At 43.8% G+C, this 15,352-nt stretch overlaps 1 protein-coding gene across 1 annotated transcript in view; it reads left to right on the forward strand.

Annotated features, from left to right (window-relative positions):
• Positions 1-13,738, forward strand: part of Cyfip2 (cytoplasmic FMR1 interacting protein 2) — a 122,205-nt gene extending 108,467 nt beyond the window's left edge. Inside the window, exons 27-31 of the mRNA XM_026388321.2 lie at positions 1,091-1,163; positions 1,795-1,889; positions 7,149-7,387; positions 8,693-8,840; positions 11,021-13,738. Of these exons, the coding sequence (XP_026244106.1) occupies positions 1,091-1,163; positions 1,795-1,889; positions 7,149-7,387; positions 8,693-8,840; positions 11,021-11,188 (723 nt within the window). The 3' untranslated portion in view covers positions 11,189-13,738. The remainder of the gene's footprint in view (positions 1-1,090; positions 1,164-1,794; positions 1,890-7,148; positions 7,388-8,692; positions 8,841-11,020) is intronic.
• The last annotated feature ends 1,614 nt before the right edge of the window (positions 13,739-15,352 follow it).

Genomic DNA, 15,352 nt, shown 5'->3' on the forward strand with positions numbered 1-15,352 from the left:
GAGGGAGGGAGAGAAAGATGATGTAGTCCGGAGGCAGCCTTGCTTACACCAAACCAAAGTCTCCAGCCATTAGCGTTGTCCAGAAATGGGCTGACTGCACCCAGAAGAATGGGTTCTTCATTGCTGGAGGCGGTGGGGAAAATAACCTAGATTTTATATTTGGAAAGGAGTAAAGGTAACACATTGAGAATCTAGGCTTCCACCTTCACAAACCGGAGAAAGAGCAAATTAAACCCCAAATCAAGCAGAAGGAAGGATTGGTATCAGAATTGGATGGAGCCTGGATCTTGCCTCACCCCAGTGCCCACGAGTTAAAGATGGAACGCAAGCCCCAGTGGCTCCCACCCTGCCTTGTGCTCTGAAATCCTGTGATCATGAGCCCAGGAGCCAGCCCCAGAGCAATAAGCCCACTAGCCTGTCTTCTGTTTTGCCCGAATCATACTTTTTTGCTTCTAAGCTGACTCTTATGCATTACTAGTCCCCATCAAACCTTGCCCGACCTGGGTGTTAGTTTCCCTTCTCTCAATAGTTGGTGTCTGGTGTGGAGAAAACCAAACCAATCTGATAGGGGGATTTACAAGCCTTTCTGGATTTATAGGTGGACAGATTGGCCCAGCCACCTTCTTTAATCCTGCAGACTTCCCAAACAACCAGACAGAGGACGTCTGGGATCCATCATCACTGATCCCCCTGTCATTCATCCTATTTATAATGTTATGTGCATGTATGAGAATGGAATAACACATCCTACTATTGTGTATAATTATAATGAATCAATAAAAAAACTAAAAGAAAAAAAGATTATAGTAAAAATGTATTCAGCTTTCAGTATGTGCCTGGGACTTTGCTACCAGTTTATGCGTTCTCTCAATTCTCACAGCAACCCATTAAAGTATTGTTCTCATCCTCATTTTATAGATAAATACATAGACTCAGAGAGGCTAAGTAATTTGCCAAGGTTACACAGTTAATAAGTACAAGAGCCAGGATTTGAATCCCTGTCTGGCTGACTCTAATGCTCAGGGTTTTAGGAATGAAAATTCTTTCTAGTTTAAAATTGTTTTCTCTTTCTTTCCTTCCATCCCTGCAGTCTCAGGAAGAAGTCTGTGATCTGCTCCATGCTGCACCTTTCCAAAACATCTTGCCCAGAGTCTACATCAAGGGTAAGACCAAGCTTGCCTTTGAACTTGATCATTCTTTTTTTAAACTGGGATTAAACTCAAAGGTGCTTAACCACTGAGCCACATCTCCAGCCCTTTCTTGAATTTTATTTAGAGATGGGATCTTGCTTAGTTGCCAAGTACCTTGCTACGTTGCAGAGGCTGGCTTGAACTCACAATCCTCCTGCCTCAGCCTCCTGAGTTTCTGGGATTACAGGCATGAGCCACCAAGCCTGGCAGAAACTGATCACTTAATCCCAATGATCTCAGATCTGCAGTCAGAAAGAGAAGGTCACATTGGGCACCTGTCAAACAATCACAGGATTAGGAGTGACACTCTAGGCCTTCTGCCTTCTAGACTACCTTAAATATGTTGCTACCTATCCTTGGTTTAAATTCCTCAAGTGTTGAGGATCTCACCTCTTCATGGGGAGCAGGATTCCATTATTGGACACAGCTTACAAAAATCGTTTCTTTGTAGTGATTCCTAATCGGTTTCCAGAACCAAGGAGAAAGTTCTACCTGCCTCATTCAAAGTTTGGAATCCAGACACATCATCCAGTCCCCTGAGCTTCTCCTTCCCCGTCACCCAGTGTGGCCCAATCTCAAGTCTGCTCGGTTGCTCCTTTTGCAGAGGGAGAACGCCTAGAAGTCCGGATGAAACGCCTGGAAGCCAAGTATGCCCCGCTTCACCTGGTGCCCCTGATTGAGCGCCTGGGGACGCCCCAGGTAAGAACCTATCACCAAACCTCTGAGGACCAACAGGAACGTTAGAGGGAGAGCACTGGACCCAACCTCCTCATTTTACAGACAGGGAAACTGAGGCTCAGAGAAGGAAAGTGTCCATTACCACAAAGCCAATTAGTGGCAGGAACGGGACTGGAATGAAGTTTGCAGACTGAGTTCTTTCTTCTTCATCCTGTATTATGTGCCCTGCCAAGGGAGGAAGAAGCTAGGTCATTTAGACAAGGACCCATCACACCCCTGTAAGGCATCAAGAAGTCCTCTACACGCAAAATTAAGACGGCACACTCTGAGTCCTCAGTTCATTTCTGGATATTTCTGCTAGAGAAACACTCCCAGAAACAAGAGATGCTTATGGTAACATTGTTTGCTAAAGCCTTACATGTCTACCAGTAAAGCGAGGAATACTCAACACCTAAAATGCTGCAGAGTAGTATATTCAGCATTTGCTTAATATGTAATAATAAAAAGGGAAAGATTAGATTTAGCCATATCAATCAGTGTGGATAGACCTTAAACACACAGTTGGGTATATAAAACAAGATGTGCTACAGTTCACACTGGACGGTGCTATTTTTTCTTTTAAACAATGCACATACCCAAACCATATGAATCACACTTTTCCCGAAGATATCTGGAATGATATTCCTAGTTTATCATGGACAGCCTCTGAAGAGAGATGGAATTGAGTGGGGTGGACCCTTCACCTTTAGCCATAATGTTCTAGTATTTTCAAAGTGAATGGACTTATGTCAGCCCTGTCATTAATTTTACGTTAAACCCCAGACCATTTGCTGTGAACATGGAGCCGAGCAGGACAGGCCCCCTTCCTTCAGAGAATTCACACACTCTATGGGGAGGCAGGAAGTGCATGGGGGAGATGGGCCACAAGAAGCATGCTCTGTTTTCCTTCAAGTTGATTTAAACAAGCTTGACATTTGGGGGGCAATCCGGGGAAGGATTCAAAAAGAGGAGTAACAGGACACCACAGCAGGACAAAGCCAGGGTGGTTTGTTTTGCTTGCTGATACCACTGTTGAGAAGATTTAGGACTGAAGTCCACTCTTGGACTCGCATTCCTATCTGAGGTTAGCAACAAGGTCAGAAGGAGCCACATCCTCAGCAGAGAGCAGAAGGTGGTCTCTCTTCTGGCAAAACCTGGCAGGTGTTTGGAGCACACTGCAGAGCCCCATCTGTCCAGGTGTCACACTGATGGAGCCACCTTCGCAGGTCCCCCTGCACGCCACAAGCTCCTGCTGAAAACAGGACTCAGAACTCGGTGGCACTCAGGTTCTTTAAATCATCCGAGAACTCAGACACTGCATTTTCCTTTCTGGCCCTCAGAAGTTGAGCAGAGGAGATCCTCCAAAAGGATTTCCTTTTAGGGAGAAATCCCCCAAGCCAGCAATGTGGCCGGGTGTCTGCTCTGCTGGTGTCATCCTCCAAGAATCCAGCCCCTCCACCCCAGGCTTGGCATGTGTTTTCACTCGGGGGACTGAGAATTCTTTCCCTGTTCTGGTGAATGCCATTTCCTTGGGACCGATAGAAATCTCAATTTGTCAAATGAATATTCAACAAACAAAAGCCTAGACTTCTGCGAGAGAGGAAATGCCAGTTTTATAAGTCTCCTTTCTTCAACTTAAAAAAAAAAAAAAAGAAAAAAAAACACTATTCTACATTCCGGTTGAGGGTTAGGATTATGAGGGTCTGGGGGTGGTGAAGATTGAGGGTGGGAGAAGGGTGGATGGATACATCAGTTCATGCAGAGGGCATGTGTGGAAATGCCTCACTGAATCCCTTTCATGTGTGTAATTAATGTGTTAAATTTAAAAAAATGATCCCATAGAATCCAGAGTTAATAAAATATTAACTTCCAAGCTAGCTAGGGTCTCTCCTTTGCTCAAACTCACATATTTAGTCAGTAACAGAGGAAATGTGTGGCAAATTTAAAGCAAGGAATGTTGAACAGCATTGCATCATTTGCATTCATTTCTGGGACAAATTTAGAGGACCTGATTTATTGCCCAGCACCATTATGTTGAGTTGCCTTTTTTGACTATTATAATAAGCAGATAATATATGAATAATAAACATAAAGGATCCCATAAAGAAAAATATTAAGATCTCACGCTCTTCCAAAGGACCCTAAATGCAGAAATCATATTGGAGGGTGGGGGGAACCTCACTGTAGAAAAGAAATGGATCAGAGCGCTGGCAAACACCTTCCCATGTACATAGCACCCAGCCACAAATTGGGCTATTTGCATCAGAATCTATAAAGCTATTTTTTTAATGCAAAAAGAAAAAATGAGATAAGTCAAAAGAAAAAGTTGCATGAAAGAAAACTTAAAATATAAAAACATAATGCCACTAGGCGTGGTGGCATTCACCTTTAATTCCTGCTACTCAGGAGGCTGAGCCAGGAGGATCACAAGTTCAAGGTCAGCCTCAGCAACTTAGCAAGACCCTGTCTCAAAATACAATTTTTCAAAAGGTCAGGAATGTAGTTCAGTGGTAGATCACTTGCCTAGCATGCATGAGGCCCTCCGTTCAATCCCTAATACTGTAAAAAATACAATGCCAACACAGTAAAAAGTTTCTGTATTAACAATAATCAGCAGAATGCAAATTCAAAAAAATGAAATACTCTTTTTTATTCCCCAAGTCTGTGAAGAACATTTCTTTATGATAGCTCTGATGAGGGGACCAGAAATTGGCTTGACCAAGGTAGATGTACCATGGTTTAGCTTTTCTTGAGACTAGTTTGCCACTATGGAGCAAGAGCCTTTTAAATTATTAGACCTTCTATCTCCAGAATTCACCCAACAAATGAGCAGAGATAGGGCCATAAATTTTTATACATAAGGGTGATTGCTTTAGCATTGTCTGCAACAATGAAAATCTGTAGACAATCTAAAATTACCAAGAATAGAGAACTAAATAGAGCAGGTATATCAAAGGCTATTTTGTGCAGCCATAAAAAAAAAAAAAATCATGCTACTGAAAATACTGAAGGAAATGAGTTTTTAAATTACTTCTATATTGTGATTAAAAAAAGCAATCAATGATGTAATCCAAATTTTGTTAATTATGTATGCAAATATGCAATGCAGCAATATTTTTTTAAAGTTCATTTTTAGGCAACGGGGTTTAGAGGGATTTTTAATTTTCTTTCTTATACCTTTAAAAAAATTTTTTCTCCAAATTTAACCCAGTGACTATGTATTACTTTTATAGTTCACAGAAAGAACTGGAAGGATTTTCATTCTTCCAAAGGAAAGAGATGAGGCATCTTTCACTGACTGTAATGGGTGAAATCACCTGAATTGAAACGTTGCCTGTAGATTTATAAATTCAGTTGCCACTTTTTATAGTTCCCTTACCAGGATTTTCAGGCCCTGAGGACTGAGTCAGGCTAACCAAATGCATAGTACATTAGTTAGAAAACCAGAGCTCTGCGTTAATTTACCCGAGAGAATATTAATGACTTGAATTACAAGTGTAGGTCCTTTATTTGCTGAGCACCTCCCCTGTACCAGGCAGGCTCTCTGATGTAAAAGCTCTTTCAGGAGCCAAAGAGAACAGAATAAGAACAGAATCAAGCATAGGTTTCAGGATTTTTTTTTTTAAAGTGATCCTTCTAGCTAACTGCAGCAACTTGAGGGGTCTCCCCTCTGCTCAAGAGTTGGCTGTATCTGCTTACAGTGTCAAGTTGAACCCCATGAATTAAAGCTCCCTCACCTTTGTGTTTAAAACACAGGTCGGCAAACTTTTCTCCAATTCATCTTTTTCCTAGCCGTCTTTCACGTTATGGTTGTCACAGATCAGTGCCTTCAGAGGCTAAGGCAGAAGGATTTCAAGTTGGAGACCAGCCTGAGCAACTCAGCGAGACCCTATCACAAAATTTTAAAAAATAAGAGGGGCTGGGGATGCAACCCAGTAGCAGAGTATCCCTGGGTTCAATCCCCATTACTGCAAAGAAAAAAAAAAAAGAAGAAAAAAAAAAAAAACCCTGCCTGCAGTTGTCATGACAACCATACTTGTGGCCCACATTCATATCGGGCTCCAGCATTGGTGTTTCCCGATTTATTCCCTTCCATAGATTCACTTAGCAGCTACCCTCTTTAGGGGCTTCCAGGGAGAGAGCTCAGACTGAGGACAGGCAGGTGCTTCCCAGCCACCTGTACAATGGGCTGTCCAGGAAATGTCCCTGGAGGGAACTGATCCCGAGTCCCTATGGACTTCCCCATCTCAGAAGCCACTTCTCTTTAGCTCTGTTCCCCAGACTAGGGTATCTTATTTTAGCCTTAGGTTTTAATGTTTATCTTGCTTTGCAGAAGGCTTTCAGCATCTTTACCCCAGATATTTTTCCTCATATTGCACAAAACACCTATTGCAGCGTGTTTTGATGTGCTTGTCTAGACATCTGACTTTTAGATGCACAGGATCCAGGACTCACATGAGAAGTCAGTGTACATTATTAATAGAGATCATTTGCAATTGCCAAGGAAGAACTTCTAACTAGAGGAAATAACTCTGTGAAGTCAGTAGCAAATTTTAAAAGATTAACATATGTTCCTTCTAGCACATTCATCTGCACATAAGTATTTAAAGTAAAAACTGCCCCCACAACCGATTTTAATCTTTCTAAAATGTTTTCTGCATACAAACACACACCACGCATATACTGATGTCTGCCTGTGGGATTGCGGGCTGGTGCTTTTAGTAGGACTGTAATAGACCTCATTTATACACCTCACTCTAGACACTTCACTTGTCCTTTAGATCCAGACAATCAGAAATGGAATCCCAGCTTTACCCAACATGAGCTGCCTGAGCCTCAGTTTCTTCCTCTGTGAAATGGGATAATCAGGTCTACCTCATGGGATTGGATAGTCAGTACCTACCAGGTGCTTAAAATAGGACCTGGTGTGTTACCCACTAAGTAATGAACTAGCTGTAGTAACAGTAAAGTCATACTCTTCAACACCTACCCCCTAGCTTTTTATTATGTGGGTAAGTCATAGTTTCTACAAATCATTCCTCTCGAGATGATTCTGGATTTTACTTACCACAAGTACAACTCACCGCAAGCTTGCCTGTTGTTGCACTTGGGTTTATACAGTTGGCACTCAGCGCTGGGCAGGACATCAGTCCTGGTGAATGAATTTCAGGTGCTGCCAGCTCTAGTGTTTGGGACGTGACAAATGGGATCTTGGATCTTTACATAAACCTCTGTTTCCAGCAAATTGCCATTGCTCGGGAAGGTGACCTGTTGACCAAGGAGCGGCTGTGCTGTGGCCTGTCCATGTTCGAGGTCATCCTGACCCGCATTAGAAGCTACTTGCAGGACCCCATCTGGCGGGGCCCGCCACCCACCAACGGCGTCATGCATGTGGACGAGTGTGTGGAGTTCCACCGGCTGTGGAGTGCCATGCAGTTCGTCTACTGCATCCCCGTGGGGACCAACGAGTTCACAGCCGAGTGAGTACTGCAAGGAGGCAGGGCCACCACCAACCTGCCCCTCTCCCTGTGAACCACCAGCTGCCACAACCCATTGAGAAGGTGGGCAGGGGCTGAAGGGGCCAATAATTGTCACACCCAGTATGTTGGTCACCATGCCAGGTGCTGGGCTCACGGGGGTGCTTAGCAAAAGTGGACAGCTCTGGCCTCATGGAGTTTAGGTGACCAAAGAGGGGACAAAAAATGCAAAGGTAAAGTCCATTGGATGAGGTTGTTTTGCAGCAAGGGTGACAAATGTCAGTAGAAGGAGTGGGACATTAGACTTTCATTCACAGGTTAGAACAGAATTCCCTCCAACAGTGACTGGGACTTGGATTGATGGGGGAAGAAAGGGACATTCCGGGAGAGGCAACAGATGGCTGGGAGCAGAACCAAAATGTGAGAGTGTGATTGTGCAGGCAGAAGCCCAGCATTAAGAACCTGGCTGTCGGGCTGGGAATGGCTCAGTGCTGCAGGTTTACCTAGCATGTGCGAAGCTATGGCTTCAATCTCCAGACCACACCCGTACAAAGGAAAATAAAAACCTCACTGACCACCTCACCCCCACAAAACTCTACTTGTGGAAAACCGGGACCCTATCATAGAAGCCCAGTCTTGTCTGGAGAAGATGGAAGCGGTGCCTCATTTCTCCTGCACTCACCCAGCTCCATATTGAGGCCAGTGATGGAGAGGGTGACAAGGCCCGTCCCATTGGAGCCAAGAAAAAGTATGTGAGGGCCTGAGAAAGCTGCCCTAGCAGACTGGGCTGCGGCTCCAGGTCAAGAGCAGAGAGGGTAGGTCCCCACCACTGTCCACATGGCCCGTGTCTCTTACGAGTTGAGCCTTGCAGTCAGTCGGAGCTGTGTCAAAGCCTCCACCACCACCACACCCTGCCTCCCCTTTAGCCCAGTGTGGCCAGTTGGTCTCTTCATTTGAAATTGGCTTTCACCTCAAAGAATCAAGACGGATTCTCCTTTCACTTGCCTGAAATCACCACCAACCACTCGAGTCTCAAGGGCTGTTTTGGATTTTCCTTGAAAATCCATCTCTTCTTCAAAGCTGATTCTTGTTACTTCAGTAACAAGATCCTCTTGTGATTAGAAGGACCTATTATATAATCCAAGTCCCTGGAACAAATAAATCCACCCTCACAGTTTTTCTTGAGCCCATTTTACAGATTAAGCATCTTGGCCCAGAGATGGTTCTGCTCACCGGGTATTCCGCTGGCTCAGGGTGAGGGCCCTCCTTCCCTGCTCTCACCGAAGCTGCTTCCTCTCCCCTCTCCAGGCAGTGTTTTGGAGATGGCTTGAACTGGGCTGGCTGCTCCATCATCGTCCTGTTGGGCCAGCAGCGTCGCTTTGACCTGTTCGACTTCTGCTACCACCTGCTGAAAGTACAGAGGCAGGACGGGAAGGATGAGATCATTAAGAATGTGGTGAGCAGGCCTGTGGCCAGGGCCTGGGAGGTGCGGTCAGCCTGACTGAAGGCTGGCATCAGAGAAGAGGGGTGGGGGGCTGCGCCTGAGGCCCACTCCCCACACCACAGGTACACAAAGACACTCAGCAGCTGGGGGCCTGCCTGCAGGAAGCCGTGGGTCACCCACTTATATCAGGTCACCCGAAGGGCAGAGCTGGGCTCCTTCCCTGTCCTAAGCAGTCTCCATTCGTGATGGCTCCTGTGTACAAAAACCATGTGTCCATTCACTGGACACTAAAGTTGCCCCTGGGATGGGACAGTGCTGGTCTGGGATAGGCAGGGCTGCTAGCAGAAAGAACCCTCTAGACTAGGCAGAGCGGGCAGAGAAGGTATGGCTGCAGAAGGCTTCATAGAGGCAGTGCTTACCCCGAGTCCAGAATGAGGACAACAAATGGATTGCAAGGCTCAGGAGAACATTCTAGATAGAGGGAACAGCTACAGCACAGAGGTATGAAGAAGGATGTCAGGAACAAATGGTGGGGACTAGGGACCTGATGAGGAAAATGGGCAGAAGCCTCCTTGTGAAGGGTGTTATAAAAAAAATGTGGTAAAGTAAGTCTATAATTTACATTTGTAACCATTTTTAAGTGTACAGTTCAAAGGGATTAAGTACACTCAGGCTGTGCATCTGACAGCACATCCCAGGACTTGTCCATTTTCCCCAACTGAAACCGTGCCCATTAAAAAAATAATTCCCTCGTCCCTGCCAAACACACTCCTATTTCTATGAATCCAAGTACTTTATGCAAGTAGATTTGCAAAGACACTCTTTGTCCTTGTGTGACTGGTTGATTTTACTTGGCATCAAGTCCTTGGGGCTCATCCATGATACAGCATGTCAAATTTCCTTCTTTTAAGGATGAATATTATTTTATTGCATCTACGTACCATATTTTGTTGATACAAAACAAAAATCCATTGATAGACACTTAAGTTGTGTCTGCCTTTTGGTTATTATGCATAATGCTGCTGTGAGCACAGGTGTCTAAATATATTTGAGTCTCTCCTTTTAGTTCTTCTGAATATATACCCAGAAGAATTATTAAATCATCTGATCATTGCTGTACCATTTTATATTCCTACCAGCAATGCACATGAGTTGCAGGTTCTTATTTTCTGTGTTTTTAATTATTTGCTCATGGGCATGAAGTGGTAGCTCCTTGTAGTTTTAATGTGCAATTCCATAATGATTGGTAATGTTGAATATCTTTCCATGTGTTCATGGATGTTTATGTCTCTTTAGAAGAATGTCTGTTTAATTCCTTCATCTCTTTAAGGGGGTTATTTTTGTTGGCTTTGGGGTTTTTGAGTTGCAGTTCTTTAAATATTATGAATATAAACCCCTTTATACAATTTGTCAAGATTTCGCCTCTTCTTCAGGCATGTCTCTTCTTCACTGTGTTGCTTGTGTCCCTGGATTCATAGATGTTTTCAACTTGATGTAGCCCAATTTCTCTTGCACTGCCTGTGTATTTGATGTCATATCCAAGACACTGCCATTTCCAATGTCAGGAAGATTTACCCTCATGTTTTCTTCTAAGAATTCTTTAGTTTTAGCTTTTATTTTTTTAAGACGATTATCCATTTTGAGCTAATTTTTGGTAAGGTATAAGGTAAGATTCCAACATTTCTGTCCTGCATATATACATGACCCGTTTTTCTAACACCATTTGTTAGAAAGAGTTTCCTATCCCCTTCAAATAGTCTTAGCACCCTTGTCAAAAATCATTTTATCATATGTGCAAGGATTTCTTTCTGGGGCCTCTATTGATCTATGTGGCTTTCCTCCCCTCCCTACGACACCCTTGTTTTTTCCCCAATGCTGGGATTGAACCCAGGGCCTCATGCATGCTAGGTAAGTGCTGTACCACTGCGTGACCCCTCAGCCCTGTATGACTGTCTTTATTGTCAGCACCACACTGTTTTGATTATGGTAACTTTGTAGCAAGTTTTGAAACTTGCAAAGGCTTTTAAGGACTTTTAGCATTTGATTTAGGAACCTATAAAATCCTTCAAGCAAGAGAGTGGCATGATCATTGAAGTATCAGGAACCTGGACCCCAAACCTACTGAATCCTTGTTACTCTCCCTTTGCTTCTCAACCTTTCTCCCATCCTAACCTGAACATCCTTGTCTGTAGCCCCTGAAGAAGATGGCTGACCGGATCAGGAAGTACCAGATCTTGAACAATGAGGTTTTTGCCATCCTGAACAAGTACATGAAATCCGTGGAGACAGACAGTTCTACTGTGGAGCATGTGCGCTGCTTTCAGCCACCCATCCACCAATCCCTGGCCACCACCTGCTAGGCAGATGTGCTGCAGACCTCCACCTGGAGGAGGAGGAGAAGCAGGAGAGGAGACAATGGTCAGCCTGCAATGGGGTCCAACTGGAAAGTGTGTGGGGTGGACCTGAAAGCAAATAAGAACCTCCCCAAGCACGTTTGCACCACTCCCAGGGACTGGGCTCGTGCATGCTCTCCCATGACATCTCCATGGTGGGTTCCATTGTGTAAATGAAAAACAAACAAACAAAACAGGGCAGTGTGTGCTTTCTTTTTGTTTTTCCCCTCAAGTGTATTTCGGAACTCCTTTTGTCCTTTCTCCATCCCACCATCTGTGGTTGCTTCCCAAGATCTCCCTGGCAAGCTCATGCCCTCCTTCTCAGCACCCCCAGGACTGAAGTCTTAGAGACCAAGAAAAGAATGTGGCCGCATCAGAGGTGTGTGGGCCTGGTCTGACGGTGGTGCAATAGGGTCCTGGTTTCTTTAGCTCCTCTGGCTCCCCTCCTTCCAGTTTCCTGGTGGTACCTCCTCCTACTCCACATGTTAGGAATTCCTCCACCTAGGGTATGCTTGGACCAGGTGCCAAGAGCCACAGAGAACCAGGAAAGGGCCCTGGTGTGGCATGACAACAGATGGTGTTAGCTCTGGCCTTTCATAGGCTTCCCCAAACCCCTTCCTAACTCTCCCGTCTCAGAGAAGTCCCAGAGAAAAGCCAGGACATACTTCCACAATTGTCTCCTACTGAGGTGGAGACTGGGTTAGGAAGGTAGTCAGGGCTGCTATGTGGAAGCAGTATCTCTGAACACAGCCAGGAATTCCAAAGCCCCAGACAGAAAGCTCTTAGGACATCTCATCAACTCAAGGGCGATTTGGCTCCTTTCTTCTTTAAGCAATTACTCAGCACTGGGCCACACAGGGTGATGGACATTGGGCATGCAACACTGAAAGAATCAGCCATGGTACCACCCACAGCATTAGCCAGTGACCAAATTAGTGACCACTTCTTGCCACAGAATCTCTCAAAGGAAAACTCCCACAAGAGAGAACAAATTTGGGGGTTATTTCAGCAGAAGCCAAAATCATCTTGAGAATGAAGAGGTTAGGAGTAAAAATCCTACTTGATAACAAGCCTTTAATTCCAAGATGTACCCCAAAGAGAAGTCCTGTTTTAGGGAGTCAGAATGCCCACTTGTCCTAGCTGCTGAAAGATTCTTGGAACATTTTATCTTTTGCATTCAGTCTCCTGTTCTCTTAATGTTCCTCAAGTTAGATTTTGAGGTACAGATTGTCACAGAGATATATTTATTTCCATTTTCCCGACTGAACTAAAACTTTCTACGGTCTCTCTCATCAAGTGTGGCAAGTCCTTCAAAGAGCAGAACCTTGGGGATGCACAGGTCTCAATACAGAGCACATCATCTCTAAAGAGCACCTGTGGCCCTGAGCTTCTGAGAACATATAAAGTAGGACATTTTATGTCCTCAGCCCAAGGAGGAAGACAGAGAAAATGCAAAGAACAATAATGATACCCTCCTGCCCTATAGAAGATGAATGGACATGGTTAACATGGTCCATTTTTAACCACTCAGGAAGAACAAAGGAAATATCCATTACCAGAGTTTGTAAGATGTACTCATTTGAGTACAGATTTAGGACCTCGGCATTCTCCACAAGCTAGCCGAGTTATACTGGTGCACGTTGAAGTTTGAGAACCACTGCAGTAAAGAAATCATTCTGCCAGCCTTGGTCTTTGAGCTACCTCTGAGCCAATGAAAAAAAACACATTTATAGTTTGGGAAGGTGGTTCAAAATACAAGCTGGCAAACCCTTCTCTCTGGTACTGCCGCTTCCTGTTCCAATTTCTTCTTTTCTCTCGACAACCGTGAATGAATCCCAGAGGCAGGAGAGAGAGGTTATACCACATGGCAGGACTTCGTGATAGAACACACCTTCAAAACCCACTTAGAATCTCTAGGCTCCAGAACCTTTCAAATTATCTGTCCTGTTTGGGAACAGTAGTTGGCTCTCTTTCAGATAGATGATTAGCTTTTACGTTCTGCCGTTCATTCTAAGTCCTTAGCCATTGCTTGCAGAGATCTGGCCCATCCATTTAATGAGACTGCTAGTTCAACAACTCTTCTCTCCCACCCTACTTTAATAACACTGAAGTTCACCCTCTGGGAAGAGTCACTTTATCCTCAAGAGATTTGATCCTAGTAAACTGAGGTCTTCCCTTTCAGAAGAGATTCCCTTTCCTCAGCTCGCCAGCAGTACTTGTTTATGAACACTGGACAAGTTCAATATTTTTTCCTCCCTAGTATTGTTACTGTCCCTCTTTTGATTTTTTTTAAATGTGTCTAAAAACCAAGAATAAAAAAACTTAGATTTTAACAAGTTTTAAGAAATTCTGTCAGAAACTGTCAGATGTACCATATTTGTATTAAGAGTTGTTGGGGATTTTTGTACAATGAATTTACATTTATTTATGGTGACTTATATTTACGCTTGTGATCAAATAATGTTAAATTCTTAAATCATATTTGCTATGCAGCTGAAGATGATATTTTGGTTTGTATTTGGGGGGTACCTGTGTTGAGTTGATAAACATTTTCATCTCCATTAAAACTGCTTCCAAACTAGTAAAACTAGCATCTTGGTCTTGATTCCTGGTCCTATTCTCACCTCATTGATCTGTGAAGGACATATTGAAACTAATGACTAAGAAACCAGTCTCATAAGAGAATCAAAGAAAATAAAAACTCTAGCAGGTAAAAATACTCTAAGCTGAGGGCTTTTTTTGTTTTTTCACTGGGGAAATGAGACCTTTAAAAATTGGTTTGCACTGGGCGTTATATAGGAAATAATTCCTTCTCCTAGAGATTCTAGAGTCTGAGTCTAACTATATACCCCTAGTTTTAAGAGGAAGGGTGGAAACTAATATTTGATGAGACCTAACTTATATAGGCACCATGCTAAATTCTGTTGCTAAATTCTGTCCATCCATTTTTTTTTGAGAGAGAGAATTTTTTAATATTTATTTTTCAGTTTTTGGTGGACACAATATTTTTTTATGTGGTGCTGAGGATCGAACCCACCGCCCCACGCATGCCAGGTGAGCGCGTTACCGCTTGAGCCACATTCCCATCCCTCCATCCATTCTTTTTTAACCAACTCTATCACTCTATGTGGTATAGTCTACATTTTACAGAGGAATTTGAGCTCAGTTCTAAAACCTAGGCTTTTGCTGTCACCCTACAGTGAACTGATCAGCCAGGCCAGACCTCTAGCTTTGAGGCACTAAGATTGACCTTAGTCTGATATCAGGAGAGAACCCAACCCGACAGGCTAGGAGGTTCCCAGGCTTAGGGAGAAAGTCACTGTCACTCACCAGAAAAATGTCAAGTAGAGGGATATTTAAGACCAGTTTCCAAGACTCAGAACCCCACATTTCATACAGCACCAGCTTTCCCCAAGGCCATCCACAGACAAGAGTGCTAGAGCCACTGGTGGTTCCCATGACCAGCCCTCAAGCTCTCAGGGACACTGGTTTCCTTGTCTGTCAAGGAGGACAATATAAGGACTTTCCAACTTTGATACTGTGATCCTGTGTTATTTCCCACTGGAACACTCAGAGGCCTGACCATTTCATATACCCAAGATCCTTCTCAGTTATCTCTGAAAATTATCTTCAACATAAAATAATGATTCCTGACATTGTCATATATTTGACTAGTGTACTTAGAACACTGCTTGTCCTCAGAGATGCTAAGTGAAAAAGGGATTCCTTTGGGGGTACCCTTCTTAGCACTGTAACAATACCAAAGAATCAATCTACAAAAAGTTCCTTTGGGCTCACGGTTTCAGAGGTTCAGCCCACAGTCACTTGGCTCTGTTGCTTTGAGCCTGTGGAGAGGGGTACATCATGGCAGGAGGGTATGGCAGAGGAAGCCCATCACCTTGTGGTGGCCAGAAAGCAAAAAAAGAAAAGTTCAGGGTCTCAATATCCCCTTCAAGGGCATGTCCCTGTGGCCTAACTTTCTTCCACAGGCTGGTGACCAAGCATTAGCATACCAGCTTTGGGGGAACATTTAATATCCAAACCATAATAATAATGGCCACAACTTGGAGACCTTTCTTTGCAACACTGATCATTTTTTTTAAAAGCATGTTTCAGAAAATGTTAAGATTA

The sequence above is a fragment of the Urocitellus parryii genome, chromosome 1 (assembly GCF_045843805.1).
Source record: "Urocitellus parryii isolate mUroPar1 chromosome 1, mUroPar1.hap1, whole genome shotgun sequence".
Lineage (NCBI taxonomy): Eukaryota > Metazoa > Chordata > Mammalia > Rodentia > Sciuridae > Urocitellus > Urocitellus parryii.